This window comes from Sinocyclocheilus anshuiensis, unplaced genomic scaffold (genome assembly GCF_001515605.1).
Source record: "Sinocyclocheilus anshuiensis isolate Anshui unplaced genomic scaffold, SAMN03320099.WGS_v1.1 scaffold603, whole genome shotgun sequence".
NCBI lineage: Eukaryota > Metazoa > Chordata > Actinopteri > Cypriniformes > Cyprinidae > Sinocyclocheilus > Sinocyclocheilus anshuiensis.
This window is the reverse complement of record NW_015551055.1, coordinates 581,541-604,851: the sequence shown is the minus strand read 5'-3', so window position 1 is coordinate 604,851 and position 23,311 is coordinate 581,541. Positions and strand designations below refer to the sequence as shown.

Sequence of the window (23,311 nt, the reverse complement as noted above, 5' to 3'; positions counted from 1 at the left end):
GAATATCTGTGGAACAAGCTCTTTTTAGTTTGCTAAATTAATTTCTTCCTGATTATTTTCATTTTCCCTTGTATTCCAATCTAAAAATATATATGAAAGAAGACACCATATACTGCACATTTAATTTGGGATATATCCGATTAATAATTCACTGGACTGCACTAAGAATCTCTTTTTTTTTTCTCCCCAAATCATCACGTCTCTTTCCAAGTTTGTTTTCACATGAATGCTTTAAAATGTAATTGTTAACCCCTGTTAGCAGTGTTTACTGAAATGTTTTTTAAAGAGGATGAATACAATACGTGTTATCTGTCGAAATGTCAGAAAGCACTTTGAAATATTATCACTTAATGTTCCAGTTAATGAGAATTTTTTGTTGAAGGCATCATATGTTACGAAATATAGACATAGACTACAGTGATATTTAACATGTCCGTAATATTTCTGTGGAAATAAACGCGCATTTGGAGTGACTTATGATCTGTTGAAAGTAAGTTGCCGGAAGGTCCAGATATGATGTTTTGATTAAACATTACAAGGTCAAACATTTTTTTAAGAATAAAACATATGCACAGGTGAATTGTTTACAATATTTTCACATGACAACAAACATTTACAAAAATAGATAGGGTGAATTTTCATTTAATGCCAATTTCAAGAGATGTTTTTAAGTGCTTGTCTTGCTTTCATATGTTTAGTTTTGTTGGGGTGAAAACAAGTTGAAAGAGTACAGGAAGACATGATAAGAGAATTGAAAGTTATCAAGGCAGCCGGTTCAAAAGAGAGTGGCTGGGGAAACAAAAGCTCCAGATAGTTTCACCACAGCATTTATTACTGAGAAAACAACAAAAATGGCACAGGAAAACTGTGAGGGAAAAGTAACAGACTGAAATTAGATGCTTTATAGGACAGCCCAAAAAAAGATCAGAATGGACAGTTATAAAAGATTTAAAACTTGAAAGGCACATGAGCTGTTCAACCCCCCAAAAATCGGAACTAGGCTGACACAGATAGAGATGCTGTAGTGAGCTGTGACACGCTGTCTTGGCTGCATATGTCAAGAGGGTTTAGACGCATGATTGGCCTCATCTTCCACAGAGAGCTCTCCAGTCAGTTTTTTCTGTTCTCTGTCGCAATATCAACTATCAATGGAGAGCCTGCACAATAGCAAACTGATGCAGACAAGTAGAAGAGGAAACCGTGCTTCAGTGGGGTCAAAATGTATCATGTAATATTCAACAATATACACTGCTGCTGAGTGCAAGATGCTGAGGCCACTAGTAAATGCTGCTATTTTTGCATTTTGCATTTTATTCACTACAAATTCATTCAAAATTGGAGAATTAAAATTAATTTCAGAATATATTTTGCTTTAATGGCAGCAGCACTCAAGCTGCATGAACTGCAGCAGTTAGTTTCAAACCTCACAATCATATTCTCATATATATACTATCTTGAATATTTCTTATTTTATGTTATATGTCTTTGTTTTACATTTTCAAAATCCTGCAACCTCCTGTTTATTTCCATGTTTTGAATTCCAGATTGTCAGTGTGATCGCAGACACTGTGTTTGTTTTTGCTCTGCTACTAGCAGCAGAGAACAGTAGTGACTACAGTGTAAGCCGGGGAATCTCTGTTTTTTTGGGGGGGTAATGTATCACAGAAACACCATAGTATTCTTTAAAGCACCATGTTAATACCATGATGCATTACTATGGTAATCATTCAGTGTTCTTGTTGCTAACTAAAAAGAATACTAAAAATCATTATTTGAAACACAGCTGAGATAATACGATTAGATTTAAAAAAAAAGTTTTTAAGTTTTGTAAAAACTTAAAAAAAAATAAGAAATTTAAAAATGTTAAATTTGGAAACTAGTTGGGATAAAAGTTTAAGCTGAAGTACTACAATTATTGAAAAAAATAAGAACTAAAAATTAAAAACTGACGAAAGCACATAAATTGACTAAAAATGTGAACTAAAAATAAAATGCAACTTGAAAATATACAAATTAATTTAAATTATTAATAAATACTATAATAGTATAAAAATAATAATAAAATAACATTGTTGAGTATATGGTATATCAAAGTAGCATGATATTAACATCTGAGACCATCACTCTTCCATGGTACCAACACTGTACTGAAAAATCTGAATAAACTGATTTACAGACATATACAAACAAAGATTTATGAATATTTACAGATAAAGGTTTAAAATTCTGTCCTCTGAGTATCCTCTCTTAATATTCATGTTTATTTGTGTTTCCTGTCACAGATACAGAAGCAGAAAGAAATGCTCTGAAAGAACATGTCTATCCCAAACTACGAGACTTCTGCAGGGAGAACTATGGCATTGAATTCCAGGTAACACAGCCATCACTTTTCTGTAAATTCTCTACAGCAACCATTAAGTTTTTTTCTTTCCTAACATTCTGCATTCTTCTCATCTCTTGCTCTGTGGGCTGGAAAGATAAAGTTTCTTAGGGACTATTATGTGATCTCAACACTTGATATGCTTATGCAAGACGAAAGTATATCTCTCTTATATTTGCCCTCAGGAGCATGGCCAGAAAAAAAATCTTCTTTCTCTTCTCTTCCCCTCCTCTCCTCTGGAGTGGTATTTACAATGCAAATGGTTTGTTGGAGCAGTGGGGAGATTTGTATCATGCAATTTGATAAACAAATGCAGGGCCTAGAAGAGGTACCATGGCTATTGGCACAGACAGTGTGCTGAGATTGAACTGAGGCTACATGGGTGTGGGGCTTGACCTGATTTCAAGAGCATCCCTTCAAGAAACAGATCTTTATGTAAGACTATGCCTTGTTAAACGCAAGTCTACTCAGTGATTTTTAGACTGTTTTTAGTGTCACCGAAAACATAAGTGACATTGATAATTGCAATAATCTCTGATTTTAAAAAAAGTTGTTGTTTCTTTCTTTTACTTCTTTTGTCTGCATTTTAAGAGCTTTAATGGTAAAAGGTTTGTCACAGTACTTTATTCTGTCCCAACTTAATGTGCAGAAACAACTAGGGTCTCGATTATGAACAGTCATTATGAACAGTCATGCACAGTATGAAAATGGATATGCTTTTTGAGATTTACTGAAGATTTTTAACTTTTGTATTGTGACGTACATCTGAGTAAAACATATTATCGAATTGGATTTTGAATCAAATCGACACGTTCCCATTCACATTCAGCAGAGAATGGCCGACTTCCATCGACCGCTGGAGAAAGGATGCAAGTGTGTCCAGTGACGCAGCAAAGTAACAAATGTAACTTTATGCAAATGAGCAGCACATTTCAGGAGTGACTACAAAATGTGAGTGAAGTCAGTGTGAACAGGTCTTTAGTCATATAACCCCAATTTTCTGTAGTCAATAGCAATGCCTGTGAAATTCTCGATACCAATTTCGATACCACACCCACCTAAAAGATAATGATATTGAACACACCTAAAGATTAAATGTTATCAAATGTCAAATTGAGAAAGTATCAAAACAAAGAAAGTAATCAAAGTACAATGAAATTACTTAAATTATTGGCATGGTCTACATGATTATTCAATATAATACATTAATACTGATTCTGTAAATAAAATGAACTATTGTCCAACATTCTTTAATCTAACAAGATATCCACCAATTGCAATTGATTTTTTCTTCCAATGTCAATATGGATTAGTTAATGCTACATCATAGATAGCAGCAGTTCTTTTAGACTGCATTTACACTGTAAGACCTAGTGCACATATCCGATTTTTACTTTCTCTTGTCTGTTTACTGTTTAAGACATAACTGACTGTTTGCATTGTGTTTTCGCTGTGTTTACATTTCTGTTGAATAGGTGTTCTGTTGAATATATATATATATATATATATATATATATATACATAAGCCTTAACTGACACACTCCAGCTTTAAGCTACCTCTTCTTGAGTCCTGGTGTAATCATCTCCTCATCCATTATCATAGATGAGCCATTATATCACTGCTTATCTTTTCATGAATATGTCAGTTTATGCATATCAGGTGTGAGTGATTTAAGAGAAAGATGAGACATCAAGGTCAGTCATTGCCCAGATTAGTCATTGGTCCACAATGTAGTACTGGGGGTATTATGAATCCATCATGTATCTACAGTAGTCAGGAATAACTGGTTAAATAAAAATTTCTTCAAAAATTAGATTTTGGGATGGAAACAAGTTATGTCCTATTGCTGAAATATATTGTGATCACGTTACTTATAATTTGTATTAATTGATTATAAGACAAGTGGGCTTATAACAGCGCATACCTGGGATGAATCATTCCTTTCAGGAAATCAAATGTTTTGAATCACAGAACTGCATATTTTTGCAAAAATCACTTGACAGATATTTTTACTCAAACATTTCTGAGTTTTTGGCTCCATATTTTGATAATCTGACATGAGACATTCAATGTTGTAATGTCACTGTAGAACTCTCAATTGTGGCCTGATAGTTATAGGATCTAATGCGAGAACGAGAGAAGTTATATTATAAAATATATTTATTAAAAAAATTATTGATAAAATTGAAATATAGAGATATTTAGGTTTAAACTAAAAAAATAAACACTTATGAATTAACCCTAATTCAGGAGTAGCATTATCTTACACAATTTTGCATCTGTTTTTGTTTTAAGGATGTTTTTAATATCTTACTGGATATGTTGATGAAAAAAATTACTATCTTTTTACTAAAATTATTTATCACATTATTAGTTATGATAAACTGACAGGAAAGCAAACTTAATGTCAGAGAGGAAGAGGAAAACTGAAAGAATTGGGGTGTGAGAAGGAGAGAGAAGGTGAGAGAGAAAAGTAAGAGACAGACAGAAAAAGAAGGGAGTTCTCTCAACCAGAAAATATGATGTGGCAAATTGCGATGATTTCTGGTCAGCATTATTTGATTCTATTTCCTGAGGCGTCCCTGAGAGGCATAGATGCTGGATTGAGTGTGTCTTTCTACATGTGTGTGTAAGACTACATTTGTCTGCCCAAGGCTTCATCCCAGTCCAGTCACAGCACGCACACACACACACACACACACACACATGCTCAATCCCCTTAGCAGTGGCGGATCAGGCCTGGAAGTACTGTAAAATGACAGTGTGGGACCCTGATAGTGTGAAACTATCACAATGAAGAAGGCATAGAGCCGAAACTTTTGTGTTTACCATGTGGTGAGGAAGGTAAAATAAAATGTACTCGCAGATTTAAAAAAGTTTGAGTGCGGATCTTTGGTTCATATGTGAAGTAATTAAATTGATTGGCGCAACAAAAAATATATATATATAAACGCAAGAGCGCGGTGTAAATGTCTGTGTGACTCTGATAGGAGGAAAGGAAAGGAAAGGAAAGGAAAGGAAAGGAAAGGACAGGAAATGACAGGAAAGGAAAGGAAAGGAAAGGAAAGGAAAGAAAAAGGATGTGTGGCCAAGTATGGTGACCCATACTCGGAATTTATGCTCTACATTTAACCCAGTGAGTAGTGAACACACACACACCCGGAGCAGTGGGCAGCCATTTTTGCTGTGGCGCCCGGGGAGCAGTTGGGGGCTTGGTGCCTTGCTCAAGGGCCTCACCTCAGTCGTGGTATTGAGGGTGGAAGAGAGCGCTGGTCATTCACTCCCCCCACCTACAATCCCTGCCGGTACCGAGACTCGAACCTGTTACAAGTCCAACTCTCTAACCATTAGGGCACGATCGCCCCACAGTGTGGGGAGCGAATTACAGCATATACCATAATCTGTCTGATAATGGATTTTGGAAACGTCTCGGTTTTGATAATGGAAACGTCTCGGTTTTCAAAGTTAGTTGTGACAACATTAGGGGTCTAACTTGGAGTTTAAGAGAAAAGGCCAATGAGAATTAGCTAAGGAATTTTGCATGCTGAGTGTTGACAAGCCGTGGCGTGTCAAGGCAAACCTACGCCAAGGTTGTAACCTTCCCAAAGCCCCAGCACAAATTCACTGACCTTGGTACTGAAGGGGACCAAATGGTGAGTACAACGCTGTTGGAGAAGGCCATGCTGCTGTTCCGTCCACAAAAAAGTTTTTGGAAGGGATTTCAACGTTCAGCGAAAGATTGCTTAAAATCTTCCCTATTTGTTCTTTCAGCCTGGCAGAACAATGGGGAAGTGAGCCTTCAGGAAAAGGTCGCTACGGAGAACACATCCTACCCGTAGGGAGATAACATGTGGAGATACTGATAATGACTTACCTAGGGGCAGTACTACATATGGAATGGGTCTCTGAGGCAGGTCCTACCTTAGAGTAGGGATGGAACAACTGCCAGAAGAGACTGAGAGAGGGGGTCTGTCAATGGAAGACACGGGTTTACCAAGAGGGAAACCTTACCGTGGAAGAACACACATATGGGATTGCCCACAGGGAATCAAACCATATGGACACCTAGCCCAGTACAGGAGCTGATCGGGATATCGGCCATGCTAACACCAGTACTGGGCCTGGCGTCAGACTGCTCCGCCAAGTCTGACTGCCGGGGGTGCTGGAGGGTGCTCGACCAGGGTTGGCCGACTGGGGAACTCTACTGGGAGAAGAAAGGCGCTCCCATCCCTGTGTGAGGGGGAATGGCACAGTAAACATGACACCGAGCCAGTTCTTCCTGCCAATTACCTGTTACCCAATGCACAGGAAGAAACCGGCTCTACACGACGGTTGTAAAACCTTGTAAAACACAGCCCACAGCTCGACAGATGTCTGCCAGAGAGGCACCGTGCGCCAATGCCCAGGAGGAGGCAACACTCAGAGTGGAGTGAGCTCTCACCCCCAGGGGGCATGGCTCGCCTTGGGATTGGTACGCCAAGGTGATGGCATACACTATCCAGTGAGCCAAGCTTGGAGACAGCCTTCCCTTTCTGCTGACCTCCGTAGCAGACAAGGAGCTGCTCAGAGCTTCTGAAGCTCTGGGTGCAGTCCACATATATGCGTAACAATCTTACGGGACACAGCAATGGCAAGGTTGGATCTGCCTCCCCCGGGGGCAGCGCTTGCAGGTTCACCACCTGGTCATGGAAGGTAGTGGTGGGAACCTTGGGCATGTATCCAGGCCGGGGTCTCTAATCGAGCATCTCCAGGGGTCTTCTCGGTGAGAAGAACACCAATTTTAGAACAGACTCCACTTCAAAGCATAGGCTTGCTACGTAAAGCCTGAGTGACAGTGACAGTGTCTACCACCACTGGTGGCGGATCACTTAGGTCTGTCACATCCCATCCAGGAGCCACACGTGGAGGTTCCAAAGATCTGGACGCGGGTGCCATATGGTGCCCAGCCCCTGAGAAACAAGGTCCTTCCTCAGGGGGATGCGCCAGGGAGGGGTTGTCGCAAGGAGCGTGAGTTCTGAAAACCAGGTCCGGGTGGGCCAGTAAGGCTCAACCAGCAGGACCTGTTCCTCGTCCTCCCTGACCTTGCACTGTGTCTGTGCGAGAAGGCTCACTGGGGGAAACGCATACTTGCATAGAGCCCGGGGCCAGCTGTGTGCCAGTGCATCCGTGCCCAGGAGGGCCTGGGTCAGGGAATAATACAGCTGGCAGTGGGAGGACTTGTGGGAAGCAAATAGGTCCACCTGAGCTTCTCCAAATTGTCTCCAAATCAGCTGGACCGCCTGGGGATGGAGTTGTGATAAGCAGTTGTGATGTTCTTGTCCAGTAGCAGCGGCCGGAACTGCCACAAGGCTAGATGCACTGCCAGCAACTCCAGACAGTTGATGTGCCAAAGCAGTCGAGGTCCTGTCCAGGAACCCGAGGCTGCCTGCCCATTGCACGTAGCACCCCAGCCCGTGTTAGAGGCATCTGTCGAGACAACAACATGCCGGGACACTTGTTCTAAAGGCACCCCGGCCCGTAGAAAGGCAAGGTCCGACCAGGGGCTGAATGAGTGGCGACACATCGGCGTGATGGTCACACAATGTGCACCGCGGCGTCATGCCCAACTCGGGACTCGGGAGTGTAACCAGTGCTGGAGTGGTCTCATATGAAGCAATCTGAGTTACGTGACTGCGGCTGCGGATGCCATATGCCCCAGGAGCCTCTGAAAGTTTTTCAGTTGTACCACTGTCCTGCCTCTGAAGGAACTCAGGCAGTTCAGCACTGTCTCACCGAGTCTAACTCCATACCGAGAAAAGAGATTCTCTGCACGGGGGGAGAGCTTGCTCTTCTCTCAGTTGACCTGAAGCCACAACTGACTGAGGTGCCGGAGCACCAGGTCCCTGTGATTGCACAACTCTTCTCGCGACCAGGTCATGATGAGCCAGTCGTCGAGATAGTTGAGGATCCTGATGCCCAGTTAACATAGTGGGGCAAGGGCGCCCTCCGCGACTTTTGTGAAGACACGGGGGGACAGGGAGAGCCCGAAAGGGAGGTTAAATGCAGTTTTTAAATCGCATTGTATATCTTGTATGTGCCCTCATATGAACATTATATCATGTTCATATTTTAGATGTAAGTCGACCTCTAATTCATGTTGATTAATTATTATGAGAACCCCAAAAGTCATATCTTTTCAGTCTTTCAAAGCCCTTTATGTCCCTTCAAACACAGCAAAGCTCAAAGAGATCAAAAATGTGTAATCTCTTCCCCCCACATGACTCTCCATATCATATCGCTGTCTTCACAGACAAGAGACATTCACACTCAAACCTCAACTGACCATTTCATCAACTGTGTAATCTGTTCACTATCTCTGGATGAGCTTCCAGTCAACTTGATTACATCAACACAGGTCCAGTCTTCACGCATCTCACACACGCAATCACAAAGTCCTGTTTTTATACCAACATCACTTCTTAAAAATGGGCTTAATAATCCAATGAGAGTGCAAGAAAGGAGATGTAGGCACTTGTAAATCGCTGGTAATACTGTTTGGCTGCCATGATGACCGCAGTAGAGGCGAGGTTTGATTACAGGGCTGGAGACGAGTCTAAATGTGTCAGGTAGCCTACTGAACTGACTGATTTGCATATAAACACATTTGTATAAATGTTTATTAAGTCTAAGTTGGATTCACAGGAGATAAGCAGTTGTGATTAAATGTTCCCTTGCACAACACACACACACACACACACACACAGTAATAATGATTTCTGACAAAATACTGTTGTTACTACTGAAAAAAAAGATAATTCACAATATCAATAAGTTAATATATCTTCTAATTGTTTGATAATCAGTTTAATAATTTATCTCCTTCAAGCTATGTAAAATGCTTTCAGAATCTTTTGATTTAATTATGTTTTTTTTTTAATTGACAGCATTGCCTTATAGTGGTGGTTTAATTAGAATGTTTTTCCAATCTCCAGCTTTAAAAGAAATATGTTAAAATGAAATGGCCAGTCACAGGCTTCAAGGTCAAAGACTTTTGACAGATTTTACTTTGCATAGATTTAGAGGACTGATTTATTTATGCAGGATTATTTGATTTACTCAACATGGTGTAGCATAGAGAGTCACAATGGAACCTGCCATTAATCTGCCTATTATAGACGTTCCAGGGAAATCTAAACAGTTTAAAAAAATGCAAAACACAAAAATATAAAATTTCTGAAGCTAAAAAATGTATATACATATAATAATAATAATATAATAATAATGAACTTGAATTAATTTATTTTGAGTGCAGTGCCTTCTTCTCAAAATCCAGTTACCAAGCCAGTGGACAGAACTAAGTTTGAACTAGATACAAAACTACAGCTGGGAGACTACTGCTGGACTTTTGACTCAAATTGTGATTGTGGCCAACCTCTTCTACATCTTTTGTCCTGTTATAGTGATCAAATGAATATCCTTCAGAACTTTACTGTGGAACTAATGGACTTTGTGACATCCAGAAAAGGTGTGTTAACACAGGAAAGTGTATTGGTGGGGAAAAATGATATTAGCAGTTTGTGCTTGGGTTAATTGTCTTGCCTGAGGTCCTAAAGGTGGTAAAGTGGGATTATGACCTATGTAACCATCATTTGGTGGCTCGTTCCCACTCCTCAGCAGGCTATGAATCCAACCCCAACCCCTACAGTCACCCTGGGTGAAGTGCCAGTCACCGCCTGTTGTGTAAGTGCTCCATGCTGACGAGAGCACATTGGATCTGTCAGCACTCATTGGAGCTTCAACAGATGAGAAGGTGAGAAAAAGGGATGGAAAACAGCTGAAGGGTAAACAGAAAGAGATAGAGAGAGATGAAAAGATAGAATGACTGAAATACAAGCGTTCATTCCTCACGGGGGTTTGGAGGTTGTGTCTCGCTGTTGCTGCATTGATCCATGGGCTTGTATGGAATAGAGGTGGCTTCTACATTTTCAGTTAGAGAGCATCGATTGGCCATTTGCAGAAAAACAAATTTGCCATTTTCATTCCAGGCATAGACATGATTGATGTAAAGGTTTCATGGTTTTAACCTTTGGCTGCTCTCTCCTCACGTCTCCCCCCAACCACCTGTCTCTCTCTCTCTCTCTCTCTCTCTCTCTCTAAATTGAAAAGGCAATGAGGCTAGGCAGCTGGTTGCTATAGCAGTAGTCTAATTGCGAGGCACTCAAGAGCAGTGCATTGTGGGTAGTTTGTGAGATGAGATGAAGGCATGGAGATTGGTAACTGCTCCAAAGGCTTGAGGAATTGCGAGGCTCTCAAGAGCAGTGCATTGTGGGTAGTTTGTGAGATGAGATGAGATGAAGGCATGGAGATTGGTAACTGCTCCAAAGGCTTGAGGAACATAGTTCTCTCTGCAGGGTGGGTGAGCTAACAGCCTCTTAAATCAGGGGACTTCTGACAGGTCTTTTTATTCCTTGCTTTCTGCCTTTCGCTATCGTACACTTTTCATCTCCCGGCGTGCCTCTGTTTCCCTCCTACTTTTGCTTTTGTAGATGCTTGTGTTCCTTCTTCTCTCCTTGTTTTCGATAATTGAACGATGTAAGCATAAGATATAGTGTTCAACCATCATACACGTTGGATAATCATATTTCTCTTCTAATTGGCCCTTAATGGGGGCCATCAGTTGACTCCTTTGTCTTCTATTAAAGTGATACATTCATGTAGCCAGAAGGGCCATAAGAATGATAAATCATAAATTGTCTCAGGAGAATCTGTGGGTCTTTTCATCGGGCTGAAACTGGCAAATGCATTGTAAATTATGTTTGTATTCTCTGCTCAGTCGTTTTGGATCTCATCATGAAATCTGCTCATAACTTCTGCTCATTTCAAACCATTTGACCCTTGTGCTGTTTATCATTTAGATGATCATTTTCTTGTTGCAGAAGTTGTTATCGCTGCTGGCAGCCAAACCAAACTGAATCTTAGATTACGATTTCTGTTTACTGATACAGTATAGTTGTTTTTTAGGTATGTGGTTTTTTTTTTAATGTTCATGAATAAATCATTCATAATAAATACTTTAAATGGAAGAAAAAAAAAACAAGAATGGTCAAATTTTTTATGGTAACTTTAAGTGTAGTTTAACTTGCAATGTTATATTTCAAAATTGTTTTATTGTTATATTTGTGTTGTTTTATTATTTTACTGTGCATCATCTTTTTTTTTTTTGATTAGGCACTGACTCCCTTGCATCTTTTAAATGCCTCTTTTAAAATAAATCATACAGTGCACTGATAACCCCTAATCAATGCAGATTTTAAATTTCAAGACTGAGAAAGTAGTAGCTGACTAGTTATGTAATATAAGCTATTGCTGTATTGCACAATGTATGTGCTTCCCTACATGTTTGTAACAGTACAATCATGTCACCATCAAGTAATTGATGGCATGTCACCCAGATATTAAAGTTACAAAACATGACTGTTTTTCACGACAGATTTTTTTTCTCCAGTTGCATACAAAGATGAGCCTCTGTTCTTTAATTCAAGGCTGTTCTGTTGGTTGTTTTCTATGATAGTTTTCTGCACGATTTCATTCCCTTTCATTCCATCTCCAAGGCATCATCTGAAAGTTCTCGGAATAATCATGAAAACCGAGGAGAAAAGAGAAGAAACGCGAGACTTTGTCCTTTGAAGACAGATTATGGATGCAGTGAAGCCTGAATGTATTAAAACCTGTCAACAACAGTGCTTAAGTTGGTTTGTCTATGATTTTTTAGTGAAATTTTCAATTGATTCAGTTTATGGTTGCCTATTTTGATGTCACCTCAAATGTCTTCAGGGCAAGTTTGAATATAAATGTAGAACTTTTCCAGCACTGACATTGACCAGTTTGGCACACTTTCACCTTTTATCACCAGCCATTTGGGATTTATGAAGCATTATGTTTGCAAACCCTTAGTTCGAGCTGTGTAATTATGTAAATACAGTCATATTTGCCTGATGTTATGAAATTTTATGTCCAGGGCCCTCAGTAGCTGACTAAACCTCATCATCATTTCTATGGTTGCACTATTAGTGGAAAATGACAGCTTTTCGGTCTCTTTTTCTCTACGTCAGTGTGCAGTAAACTGCGTTTAATGATACTTGCTGCATATGCGTGTGCGTTTTCTTTGAAAAACGTAATTGTGTAGCCCTGTGTGGTTTAAATGTGGGCTGTAATGCATTAAAGAAAAGCGAGGAAACAGAAGTCAGCATTTGTAATAGTTATTTTCTCATGATACCAGTTAAATTGAGTTGTTTTCATAGTTCATAACAATGTGATTAGGTTGTCATAGTAGATGACAGCTGTCATAATTTAAGAAATCAGTGGCAGACACTGTATTCATAACATCTTGTTAGCATACAGGGAATATTCTAAGCCATTAATTTCCCTCATATGGTGTACTCTGCTAACTCATCCACTTATTACAAATCTGATGGCTTTGTGGCTTGAGTTCACAAAAATATAATTGTTTTGCTGAACATCACAGCTTTTTTACTGTCTGTCAGATCCTTGATTAATTTTCTCAGGTTTGTTTTTATGAAAAGCTTCAGATGCATGCTAATTATCTCCTTGTGTCCCTCTCTCAATTGCTCAGTGAAATCTAAGGAAGGTGTGTTTGTCATCTGTTTTGTCATGTCCAGATGTTTGGGATTCTTAACCGTCTATAAACCTTGTTATCATTGTTTCCCAGGGGCTGTGCTGTCACACTCTAATTGCTTGGTTAGTTAATGGTTCAGATCCATCAAGCTCAATGTGTGTAAGTGTTTGTGCACGAGTGTCAGTGCGTGCGTGTGAAAACATGACTGATTGCACTCACTCTGTTTGAGTGAAAACAGTTCTCCCACCACTTGCTACACTGCCAGCAGCCAAAATGCAGTCCAGCCAATAGGAAAACTTCTTGTCAGTCTTTGCTGTGATCTGCCAATCACAAAGAATGATCAAACCTGATTATCACACTGGAAGCCTGATTGTTGTCATTTCTGGATTAAACATGCCTGTCATGTACTTACACCTGATGACAATGTATAAGGTCAATGAGTGTGTTTACATGCATAATCTTACACTGAGTGCTTAATAAACCAACAACATGTAAGGTCATGTGAACACGGTTTAAGCAAAACCTGATTGGCACACAGATATTTGCCTAATATCCTGATTTCACTCTGTATGTAAACATCTTTAATGACATTCTGGTGGCTTATTCGTGTCTAGGTGCACGTGTCTATTTGCACGTTGACATCAAGACCAGTATATTTTGCATTATGAGGATTGATTGATTGATTGAATTTTTTAATAGATCAGCAATAGTGTATATGTAAACATACTCAACAGTCAAAACCTTTTAATCACAATATGAAAATGAATACACTGATAACACTTTCCGTTAAGGCTCAATTTGTTAATGCATTAGCTATGATGAACTAACAATAAACAGTGCTTTAATTAATCTAGATTCATATTAATATTTTCATATACTAATACACTGTTATGAATTATTATGAATAAACATTATTATGAATGAAAAATATGAATTAACAATGAAAACTGGCATATTTATCAGTAAACATTAACTCATACACTGAAAAAAATATGTTTCCAGTTTATGGATACTAAGAGATGTAAATTACTGTTGTAGGATCCTTGTTTTTCTGTTTGCTGGTTTTATTTCAACTTTTGCTGTTGTTTTGTCATTTTTTGTTGTGTTGTGATATTAAGAGCTCATCGTTTTTTTTGTGACGTTAAGAGCTCATACATTTGTTGATTGTCACCATTCTTGAAGTTTGTGTGTCAGTTATTGAGATATTGCGATCTGTGTTAAACCTTTTAAATGTATCCCAGATATCTTTTCTTGGTAAAACAATTGTTTCTTCAGAAGCAAAGATTGTTACTAATTGAAAAAGTTGCTGAACAAGAAATCTGTAGCTACCTTGACAAATGTATTGGCCAACGAGGCATTTCACATTTACTGAATAAACTAATTTAAATTGACAAAAGAATTATTCCTTTTTACAGTGCAGTAGTAAATGCTGTAAAAAAAAAATGTTAAATTTGAATAAAGTGAACTTTATTGCAAAATTGTAAAGAAATGTAAAGGATTTTCCATTTCAGCATTATAACGTATACATTAAATGCTAGAAATTTTTCACATGAAGTATTTCTCTCTTCTTAGAAGTTTGATTAGTTGAGTGTAGAGCTCACATTATGTAGGCAGTCTCTTGTGCTTTATGTGCTCTTGGATTGAAGCCATGATTGTATTTGTTAAATTAAGTCTGGGAGGAAGAGAGGCTGCTCACTGCAGAGCCAATGGGTGGAGCTTGACATCCAGCTCCCCCTCGCTGGGCGTAATGGGTGGAGCAAGACACCCCAACCACGCCCTAACTCTACCCATTAACCTATCACTAAACATAACTCCACCCATTAGGTCCACAGAGGTGGAGCTGGACTAGGTCAAACTCCACCCATTACGTCCAGAGAGGAGGAGCTGGAGGTCATTTGACTCAGCAGTGAGCACTGCTTGGGGAGGAATTCGGGACTCACAGTGACTTGGTTTTTGCCAGCTGAGCAAAAGAAATGTGTTTGGGGTCCTAAAGAGCTACCACAATGTGAATGACATCAGAATTTTATTGGATTGCTTAAGATTGCGAGAAAGAGAAAGACGTGACCAGCATAGACACATTAAATCAACATCAAATTAAACTAATCACACTCATAATCACACACGGAACAGATGTGATCAGCAAACACATACTTGATTATGGAGGCCCAGTCCTTCAGCATATACACGCTCGCATGCGTGCAGCAGGGAGAGATTCCCCCTGCAGCGTGTTTGCCGTTTGATTTATCTGCAGAAGTGACACTGATACTGACAAATGTGTCCAGGGATATTCCTGTGTCCTGCCATACTGGTGCTGAGGAAATGTCCTGTCTCTCTTCATTAAGTCCATTACCACACACACACACACACATAGACACAAGCAATTTCGTTCCCTCAATCTCTTGTTCCTCTATCATTTTGCCACCAGTGCAGGTAAACCATTTTTGGTTTGTGGGTGCAAGATTGTGTATATGTGTAAATGTATCTGTTGGTCTGTGTGTTTTTAAGCAGATGGAAACACTGGATATATAAGAAAGGGCAAGGATGGAATTTCTTAAATTCTTACATTTCTTTTCTGCCCAGTCACCATCTCAAATTAATCTGCTATTAATCTTTAGTATCTGCTCACATTAGAGAATGTACATCATTTAGTCTTTTTTAAAAATGAAGCATAGCGACACTTCAGGCAGGCCACATCAGTCAAGCTTGCATCGCCTGACGACCAGTTGAATATAGGAATTCAACACATAGCAGTCTGCATTCTATTTATGTTACCTTTTCAGCTGCTCCTATCATGCCGCACTGCGCTCATTACCACTCTCCATCCCCAGCTCCTCCACCATCTGACAGCACCTTACTTGATCACTTAAGCGTCATCCATTAAGCAAATCTGGAATTGTATTATTTTCCTTCTTGACATGTTATTGTTCCTCACTGAAAAAAATGTTTCATTCATCCAATTAAAAAAATGTTGGGTAATGATTCGCATCTATATATTTTAACTTGAGCCAATGAAAAATAAATAACTTGCCCTAATTTTTGGATATAGGCTCTTGTATAATCAAGTAAATTTTTTTTTTTTTTTTTGTGAAAAGTACATTTTTTGGCCAATTAATCTTTTAGCAATTATTTAAAATGCATCTGATCACTCTACACAATAATCTAGAAACAATGTGAATGAACACAACAACAGCTTAAGCTGCAAACTTTGCAAAACAAAAAATGTATGTCACTGCCAACACTTTTGGACATGACTGTATGTTAAAAACAATTCTGCTGAAGCTGTTCTATAATGTCGTGGGGGGAAATAGTGTTGCTGCGCTCCCTACTCTATCCAGGCAAGGCTGTATGGACAGACGGAGAGTTTTTGTCCAGAATGGAATCATACCAACAATCTTAATTATTGTTATTTGCCAATAAATCCTTTGACGAAAGTGGTCCTGACTAAACGAATTAAAATAAGGCATAAGGCAAATCAATTATGTGATCAGTGATATCAGGGGTGGCCACCGTCGGTCCTGAAGAACCAGTTGGAGTAAAACTCTGCAGGACTGTGGCTCTCCAGGACTGACATTGGCCACCCCTGATATTTATCAATGATCTTTTATATGGAATACAATATGTGCTATACTGTATGTAAATTTTTTTATTGTATTGTACTGCTGTACTTTTATGATGTATTGCGTAGGGCGTGCAGAATGTAAATTATAGCAAACTCGGGCACAACAGCTGTATTGTGCATGGTCCCTGTTGAATAAACTAAATAAACTTAACTAACTTAAACTCAGTCATGCTCCCAGATATAATGTCATACAAACTGTTGGTTTTCTGATTTAATATATTTTAACTTGTAATTTATTCCTGTGATGGAAAGGTAGAATTTTCAGCAGCCATTACTTCAGTTTTCAGTGTCACATGATCCTTCAGAAATCATTCTAATATGCTGATTTAATGATGAAATCGGTTGTGTTGCATAACATTTTTATGGAAACGGTGATACTGAGTTTTTTTCAGGATTTTCTGATGAATAGAAAGAAATCCTTCGTAATAGTTTAATACTTAATGCCACTTTTTATCAATTTAAACTTTAATTTCAATTTAAAATTTTAACTTTTAAACAATAGTTTACGGTAATTATATTAAGGAAAATTCTATCTGAATACTTTTGGACTGTTTGTCAAAAAATTACTGAAAAGAATGTGCGCCAGAAATCACTTTGTTTGTTATTAGAATGACCTAGGGTGATTAAACTATCAAGAAGGAGTATTACAAGTTTATTGTGCATCTATGTTACCAATTTTATCAAAAGAATGTATGATCTATAAAATGAATAATGAGCTAGGTGTTGAAATCCCCCTAAGATATCCTTCTAGCCTGGTTTGTAGGGTGGGTGGGTGTATGTGGAGACATTTTAACTAATTTAACCAAAACAATATGGCAGCTAGCATATATATTCTTTACAACAATCGATATACAAGATAACCCTTTTGAATGGCTCTGTGTGAGGTTATTATGCTGTTGCTGTACATACACGTGTGCTGTCAGACTCAAACTATTTTAGTGATTCTGAAAACACACTCAAAATGATTAGAGACTCTTAATTGTGAGCAGTAAGCAGTTTAATGTGTCACAGCGTGAGTGCAGTGTTTAGCTGCCTGCAGGAACACATTTTCAGCATTGCTGTTCTTGTTACGTTCCTCTCTTCCTTTCTGTCATTCTCTCTGTCTCTCTCTGTCTGTTCTCTCATTCCTCTCCCTGTGGTTCCTTTTAAAGTGCTAATGTGTGCTGAAAGAGTGTGGAAATTCATACTCTCCCAGGCATTCATTATGCCACAGATCTTCCTTACTTAGTAATAAAAAAGAATTAGGCTATAGTTAAGGGTGTTGATATATAGGCCTACTAAAATTGTATTCTTCAAGTGTCTCTGAATTATGTGCCAGTTCTTTTTTCACTGTAAGAAAAAAAGTAATCAGAACATTGCACTAAACTGTCGGCACCAATGGCACTTACTGTCCTATCAAAATAAAGGCATAAAAAAGGCAAAAATAAAACAAACAAATAAATAAATAAAGGAATAAATACATAAATACCATTTAAACTTCTCCTTTGAGTTGAATGAAGACAGTCATTTTGGAATGTATTAAAAGCAAATTATTCATGTCTTGTAAGTCACAACTGGAAGTTGTATGCATCATAAATGTTTAGGCAGTGTGTGTATGTTTCAGTGGTGTTTTAAATATTTGTATATGTGTGTTTTGCAGGTGGTGGACCTGTACTGGGGCATTGATCCAGAGGAGTGGGACAGTCCGGAGCTGCAGAGACTACGGATGAAATTACTGGAAGAATGTCTGAAAACGTCAGCCGGTCCATGCTTTGTTGTGGGTATATATGACATTTCATCAAACCATTAACCAGTAAATCCCAAATATATATAGAGAGAGACATAGTGGTCGACCAATTTATTGCCATAGCCAAAATATTGGTCTATATTTGGCATTTCTTAATGATCAGCATCGGCCAAAAAGTTTTTCTGTTTGGCCGATAAGAGTTGGAAGCAGGATTTTTATTTTCACATTGAATTTAGGGTTGTTTTTTACTATCTTTTTTTATCAAGCATCAAGATAAAAAATTTTAATTATGTAAAATAATTTTATTAAATATTATGTAAAATAAATACAAATTTAATAGCATTAGTAGCAAATTTAGCAGCATTTAATAGCATGGCTTTAAATAAAATAGTGATAAATAGTAAAGCAGAGTTAGGCTGGTGTTATGTTCTTGTTTGTGGGTTGAGTTGGGTATGATGTCTCTCTCTAGTCTGTGATAGCAGGCTAACGGAGACTCCGTGTAACACCCATATGGGAGCGAAGCACTTGAGTTCACTCACAGGATGAAGCTCATTGTGCCTCTGTGGCTCTCTCACACACACACACACACACACACACACACACACACACAAACACACAGCAAAATTACTTTCAAATCTCTCAGTATGGCAAGAGGAAGGGTATGGTTTGATGGCTGATGTTGCAGGAGATGAGAGATCATGCATAAGTGAAGCACACACACACACACACACACACATTCGAGAGCACCAGGTGGGTTATTAACAGATCAGTGAATTTATAAGGAATGTATATTTACACAGGACCACACACTCCTCTCTCTCTGTCTGTCTGTCTGTCTGTGTGTGTGTGTGTGTGTGTGTGTGTGTGTGTGTGTAAAAGTTAAGTGTGAGGTGAAGTGTTGTGTGTGAGAGCCATTGAAGAGAGAACACTTCTAGTTCTTACACTTACATTAGTGATGCTCACTAAGGTCCTGTTTCCACCTGGTATTAACAAGCATTTCTAATGAATCCCCCGTAACTACTTGTATCTGGATTTTTTTTTTTTGGAGACTCTCCCCTCTTAATGTTGCAGTCACATTAGTCAAATTTCACCTTAAAAAGTCAACATTTTTTCACCTTAAAAAGGCTAATTGTCTATTGTCATTAGTGTAGCAATGTATGAAATTGTATGTAACTGATGCATTCAGTTTTATACATTGAATGAAGCAGAGCTCAGAAGTCACCTTAAAACCAAATAGCTTTCTGTTGGTCAGCGTGGCAAATTTGCATGGCCAACTTGACCATTTTTCACCCTCATGCGAAATTCCAGATTGTGTAGAATCTTACTGAAATGAGCAATGGTAAATGTTACTGCACCTTTATTTCAAACACTCCACGTCACTTTTTGTGAAAATGGGAAAAAAGTGGGAAAGGAAACAAATTAAAAGGATAAGAATAACAGCTGCAATTTACACAAAATTGCAAAGTCCTATTCACACCAAGACAATTACATTTAAATTCAATCATTTAGCAGACACTTTTATCCGAAGCGACTTACATATGAGGAGAACAATAGAAGTCTCAGTTAGTCTAGCACAGTACACATAGTAAGTTTTTTGTATAAATTAGAAAAAACGAATAGAATTTAATTTAATTTAATTTAATTGGTAAGTGCTAGTATTAATTGGTCAGATACTGGCAAAAAAAATATGTGTTTTTAGACGTTTTAAATGGCTAAAGACTCAGCTGCTCAAATTGAGATCAAGTCATTCCACCAGCTGGAACAGTCCAGGAAAAGGTCTGTGAGAGTGATTTTGTGCCTCTTTGGGATGGCACCATGAGGCATCGTTTACTTGCAGAAGGCAAGCTTCTGGAGGGCACATAAGTCTGAACAAGCGAGTTTAGGTATATTGGTGAAGAGCCAGTGGTTGTCTTGTAGGCAAACATCAGTACCTTGATTTTGAGGCGAGCACCTATTGGCAGCCAGTGCAAACTGATGAAGAGAGGTGTGATGTGGGCTTTCTTCGGCTCATTGAAGACCACTCTCACTGCTGCATTCTGTAGGTCTGAACTAGCGAGTTTAGGTATATTGGTGCAGCGCCAGTGGTTGTCTTGTAGGCAAGCATCAGTACCTTGAATTTGATGCGAGCGGCTACTGGTAGCCAGTGTAACCTGATGAGGAGAGGAGTAACGTGAGCTTTTTTTGGCTCATTGAAGACCACTCTTGCTGCTGCATTCTGGATCAGTTGCAGAGGCTTGATAGTACATGCCGGAAGGCCCGCCAAGAGAGCATTACAATAGTCCAGTCTGGAGAGAACAAGAGCTTGGACAAGGAGAAAGCAAATCTGCAGGACCGTACCGTTTTAGCAATATGGTCTGTGAAGCTAAACTTATCATCAATCACAACTTCAAGGTTCCTGGCTGTCCTAGAAGGAGTTATGGTTGACGAACCTATCTGTATAGAGAAGTTGTGATAAAGTCCTGGGTTGGCTGAGACCACGAGCAGTTCTGTCTTAGCAAGGTTGAGTTGAAGGTAATGGTCCTTCATCTAGCCAGAAATGTCTGTCAGACAGGCTGCAATGCGAACAGCTACCATTGGATCATCTGGTTGGAATGAGATGTAGAGTTTAGTGTCATCAGCATAGCAGTGATAGGAAAAGCCATGTTTCTGACTGGAGTGCAGTTCCTGAGATGCCCATCTTCATGAGAGTGGACAGGAGGATCTGGTGGTTAACTGTGTCAAAAGCAGCAGACAGATCCAACAAGATGAGTACTGGGGATTTGGAAGCTGTAAGAGTTGATGAAGGGGGGGGTGGTTAGAAGAGGGATAGAAGCACAAAGAATAGAAGAGAAGGTTTTAAAAAGTGTGCGAGAGTCAAAACAGTTGTTAATTTTGTTATGGTTGTATGTCGTTTTAGCAGTGGAGACATTTGCAGAGAAGGAAGAGAGGAGTGACTGATACAAACTAAGGTCAGTAGAGTTTTTTATTTTATTTGCGCCAATTCCTCTCTGCAGCCTTGAGCCTAGAGTGATGTTCATGGAGAACATCGGACAGCCAGGGGGCGGGGGGGTGGTGCATGCTGGTCTGGAAGAAAAGGGGCAAAAGTTGCCTAAGCAAGATTTTAGAGTGGAGTAAAGAGTGTCAGTAGCAGTGTTAGAGTTCAGTGCTGAAAACTGAGAGGGTGGAGAAAGTGAGGATGAGGATAATCATCCATAGAGGAGATAGTGTGTGTAGGTTATGCCGAAAGGTGACCTATAGAGGTGTGTGTGTTGTGTCAGGAATCAGTTTGAGGTTAAAAGTGATGAGGACGTGGTCTGAAGTGTGCAGAGGTTAAAAGTGATGAGGACGTGGTCTGAGGTGTGCAATGGGGTAACTAAAGTGTTGTCAGTGGAGCAGTAGCAGGTGTAGATAAGGTCCAATCAGTTACCTGATTTGTGAGTAGCTGTAGTTGACACTCGCTTGAGGTCAAATGAGGCAAGCAGAGTGTTGAAGTCAGCAGCATGGGGTTTTTCTAGGTGGATGTTGAAGTCACCGAGTAGAATCAGAGGAGTACTGTCCTCAGGCAAGTTTGAGTGTAACACATCCAACTACTCCAAGAAGTTACCTAGTTGACCTGGGGGACAATAAACAACTACAACGTGGATTTTAACAGGGTGGGTAATAGTAATTGCATGTGATTCAAATGAACTGTTGCCAGTAAGAGATGGTAAAGTATCAAATTTCCATTCATTTGAAATAAGTAGACCAGTACCTCCACCCCTCCCAATCAGGCGAGTGGTGTGGGAAAAGGTCAAATTTTCAGAGTGGTGTTCTAATTTATTTTTCATCGCATTGTGAAGAAAACTGACAAACCAATAATACTGCGCTTTTGGTCGTGTACCCAGAGCCTCTACTGCTTTTACATAAAACTGACTTGGTGGTGCTTACAAACAGAGTATTTTGCTAAGCGACTGTGAATAGCAGATGAAGAATTCAGAACCGTCTCTCGTCACTGTACTTTTTGATTTGGCTGTTTTTTTTTCATATATTACACCACAGTGAACACAAAAACCTGAATGTCTGTTTGAAAACATGCAAATAGTGTTTGACTTGCTTACACCTACTGTCAGAGAGTGAATTTGCATCTTAAGTTTTTTGTTTTTTCTCATGTAACAGAATTTTTGTGGCCAACATTCGTGTTGGTGTGAACAGGACTGTGTGTGTTTCGCGTTCTCGTAACACATCCCATAAAGATCTTGGGCCTCATTTATAACCGTTGCGTACGCACAAAAACAGCCCTCAAAGAGGCGTACGCCACTTCCTGCGCAAAAGGTGGGATTTATAAAAACAAACTTGACGGGAAAATGTGCGCACCTGCACGCAAACTCTGACCCATGCGTACAAACTCTTTTTCCTTGAGTGAAAAAATTAATGAAGTGAAAACAATGATTTTAAGCTCTGTTTTCATGTCGATATATACATTTACATTAAATATAACTCTCTCATATGGAGATAAGGACTGAAATTACATAAAGTCATTACGCAGAACTTAAACCAAAATTATATGAATTTAGACATATTTTTAGTAAATGCGCTTGATCACTTTTCCTCTTTTATTGACAGCGAGGAGTAATATAGGTGCACAATAATTCATCTTTAAACTGAAGTGCAGATCTCATGTTATGAGAAAATATTTTTTAGCGAGAACGATGATCAATGATGTGCACTTACTTCGATATTATGGCGGACACTGCTGGATTCAGTTGTCGAACGGTCCATTATCCAGTTTGGATAGGTCCAATGATAATATCTTACTGTTAACCGCAGCTGCACAGAGGTGTTGATGTCATGTGAAGTCATCTCTACAAAATTATGAAAAGTACCGCTGTATTTGAAGGCTACAACTTGAAGAAAACGGTAAGATTTATACGTTTCCTTTTTAAAATACTTTGTTAGCGAGGCGCCGAGTCAGACAATTTTACACTGCAATAAATAGGCCTATCTGTTTCCAC

At 39.1% G+C, this 23,311-nt stretch overlaps 1 protein-coding gene across 1 annotated transcript in view; it reads left to right on the top strand.

Moving 5' to 3' along the window:
- LOC107661962 (NACHT and WD repeat domain-containing protein 2-like) overlaps positions 1–23,311 on the top strand; it is a 59,069-nt gene that overhangs the window by 12,303 nt on the left and 23,455 nt on the right. The window contains exons 3-4 of the mRNA XM_016451787.1: positions 2,283–2,371; positions 18,255–18,371. Of these exons, the coding sequence (XP_016307273.1) occupies positions 2,283–2,371; positions 18,255–18,371 (206 nt within the window). The remainder of the gene's footprint in view (positions 1–2,282; positions 2,372–18,254; positions 18,372–23,311) is intronic.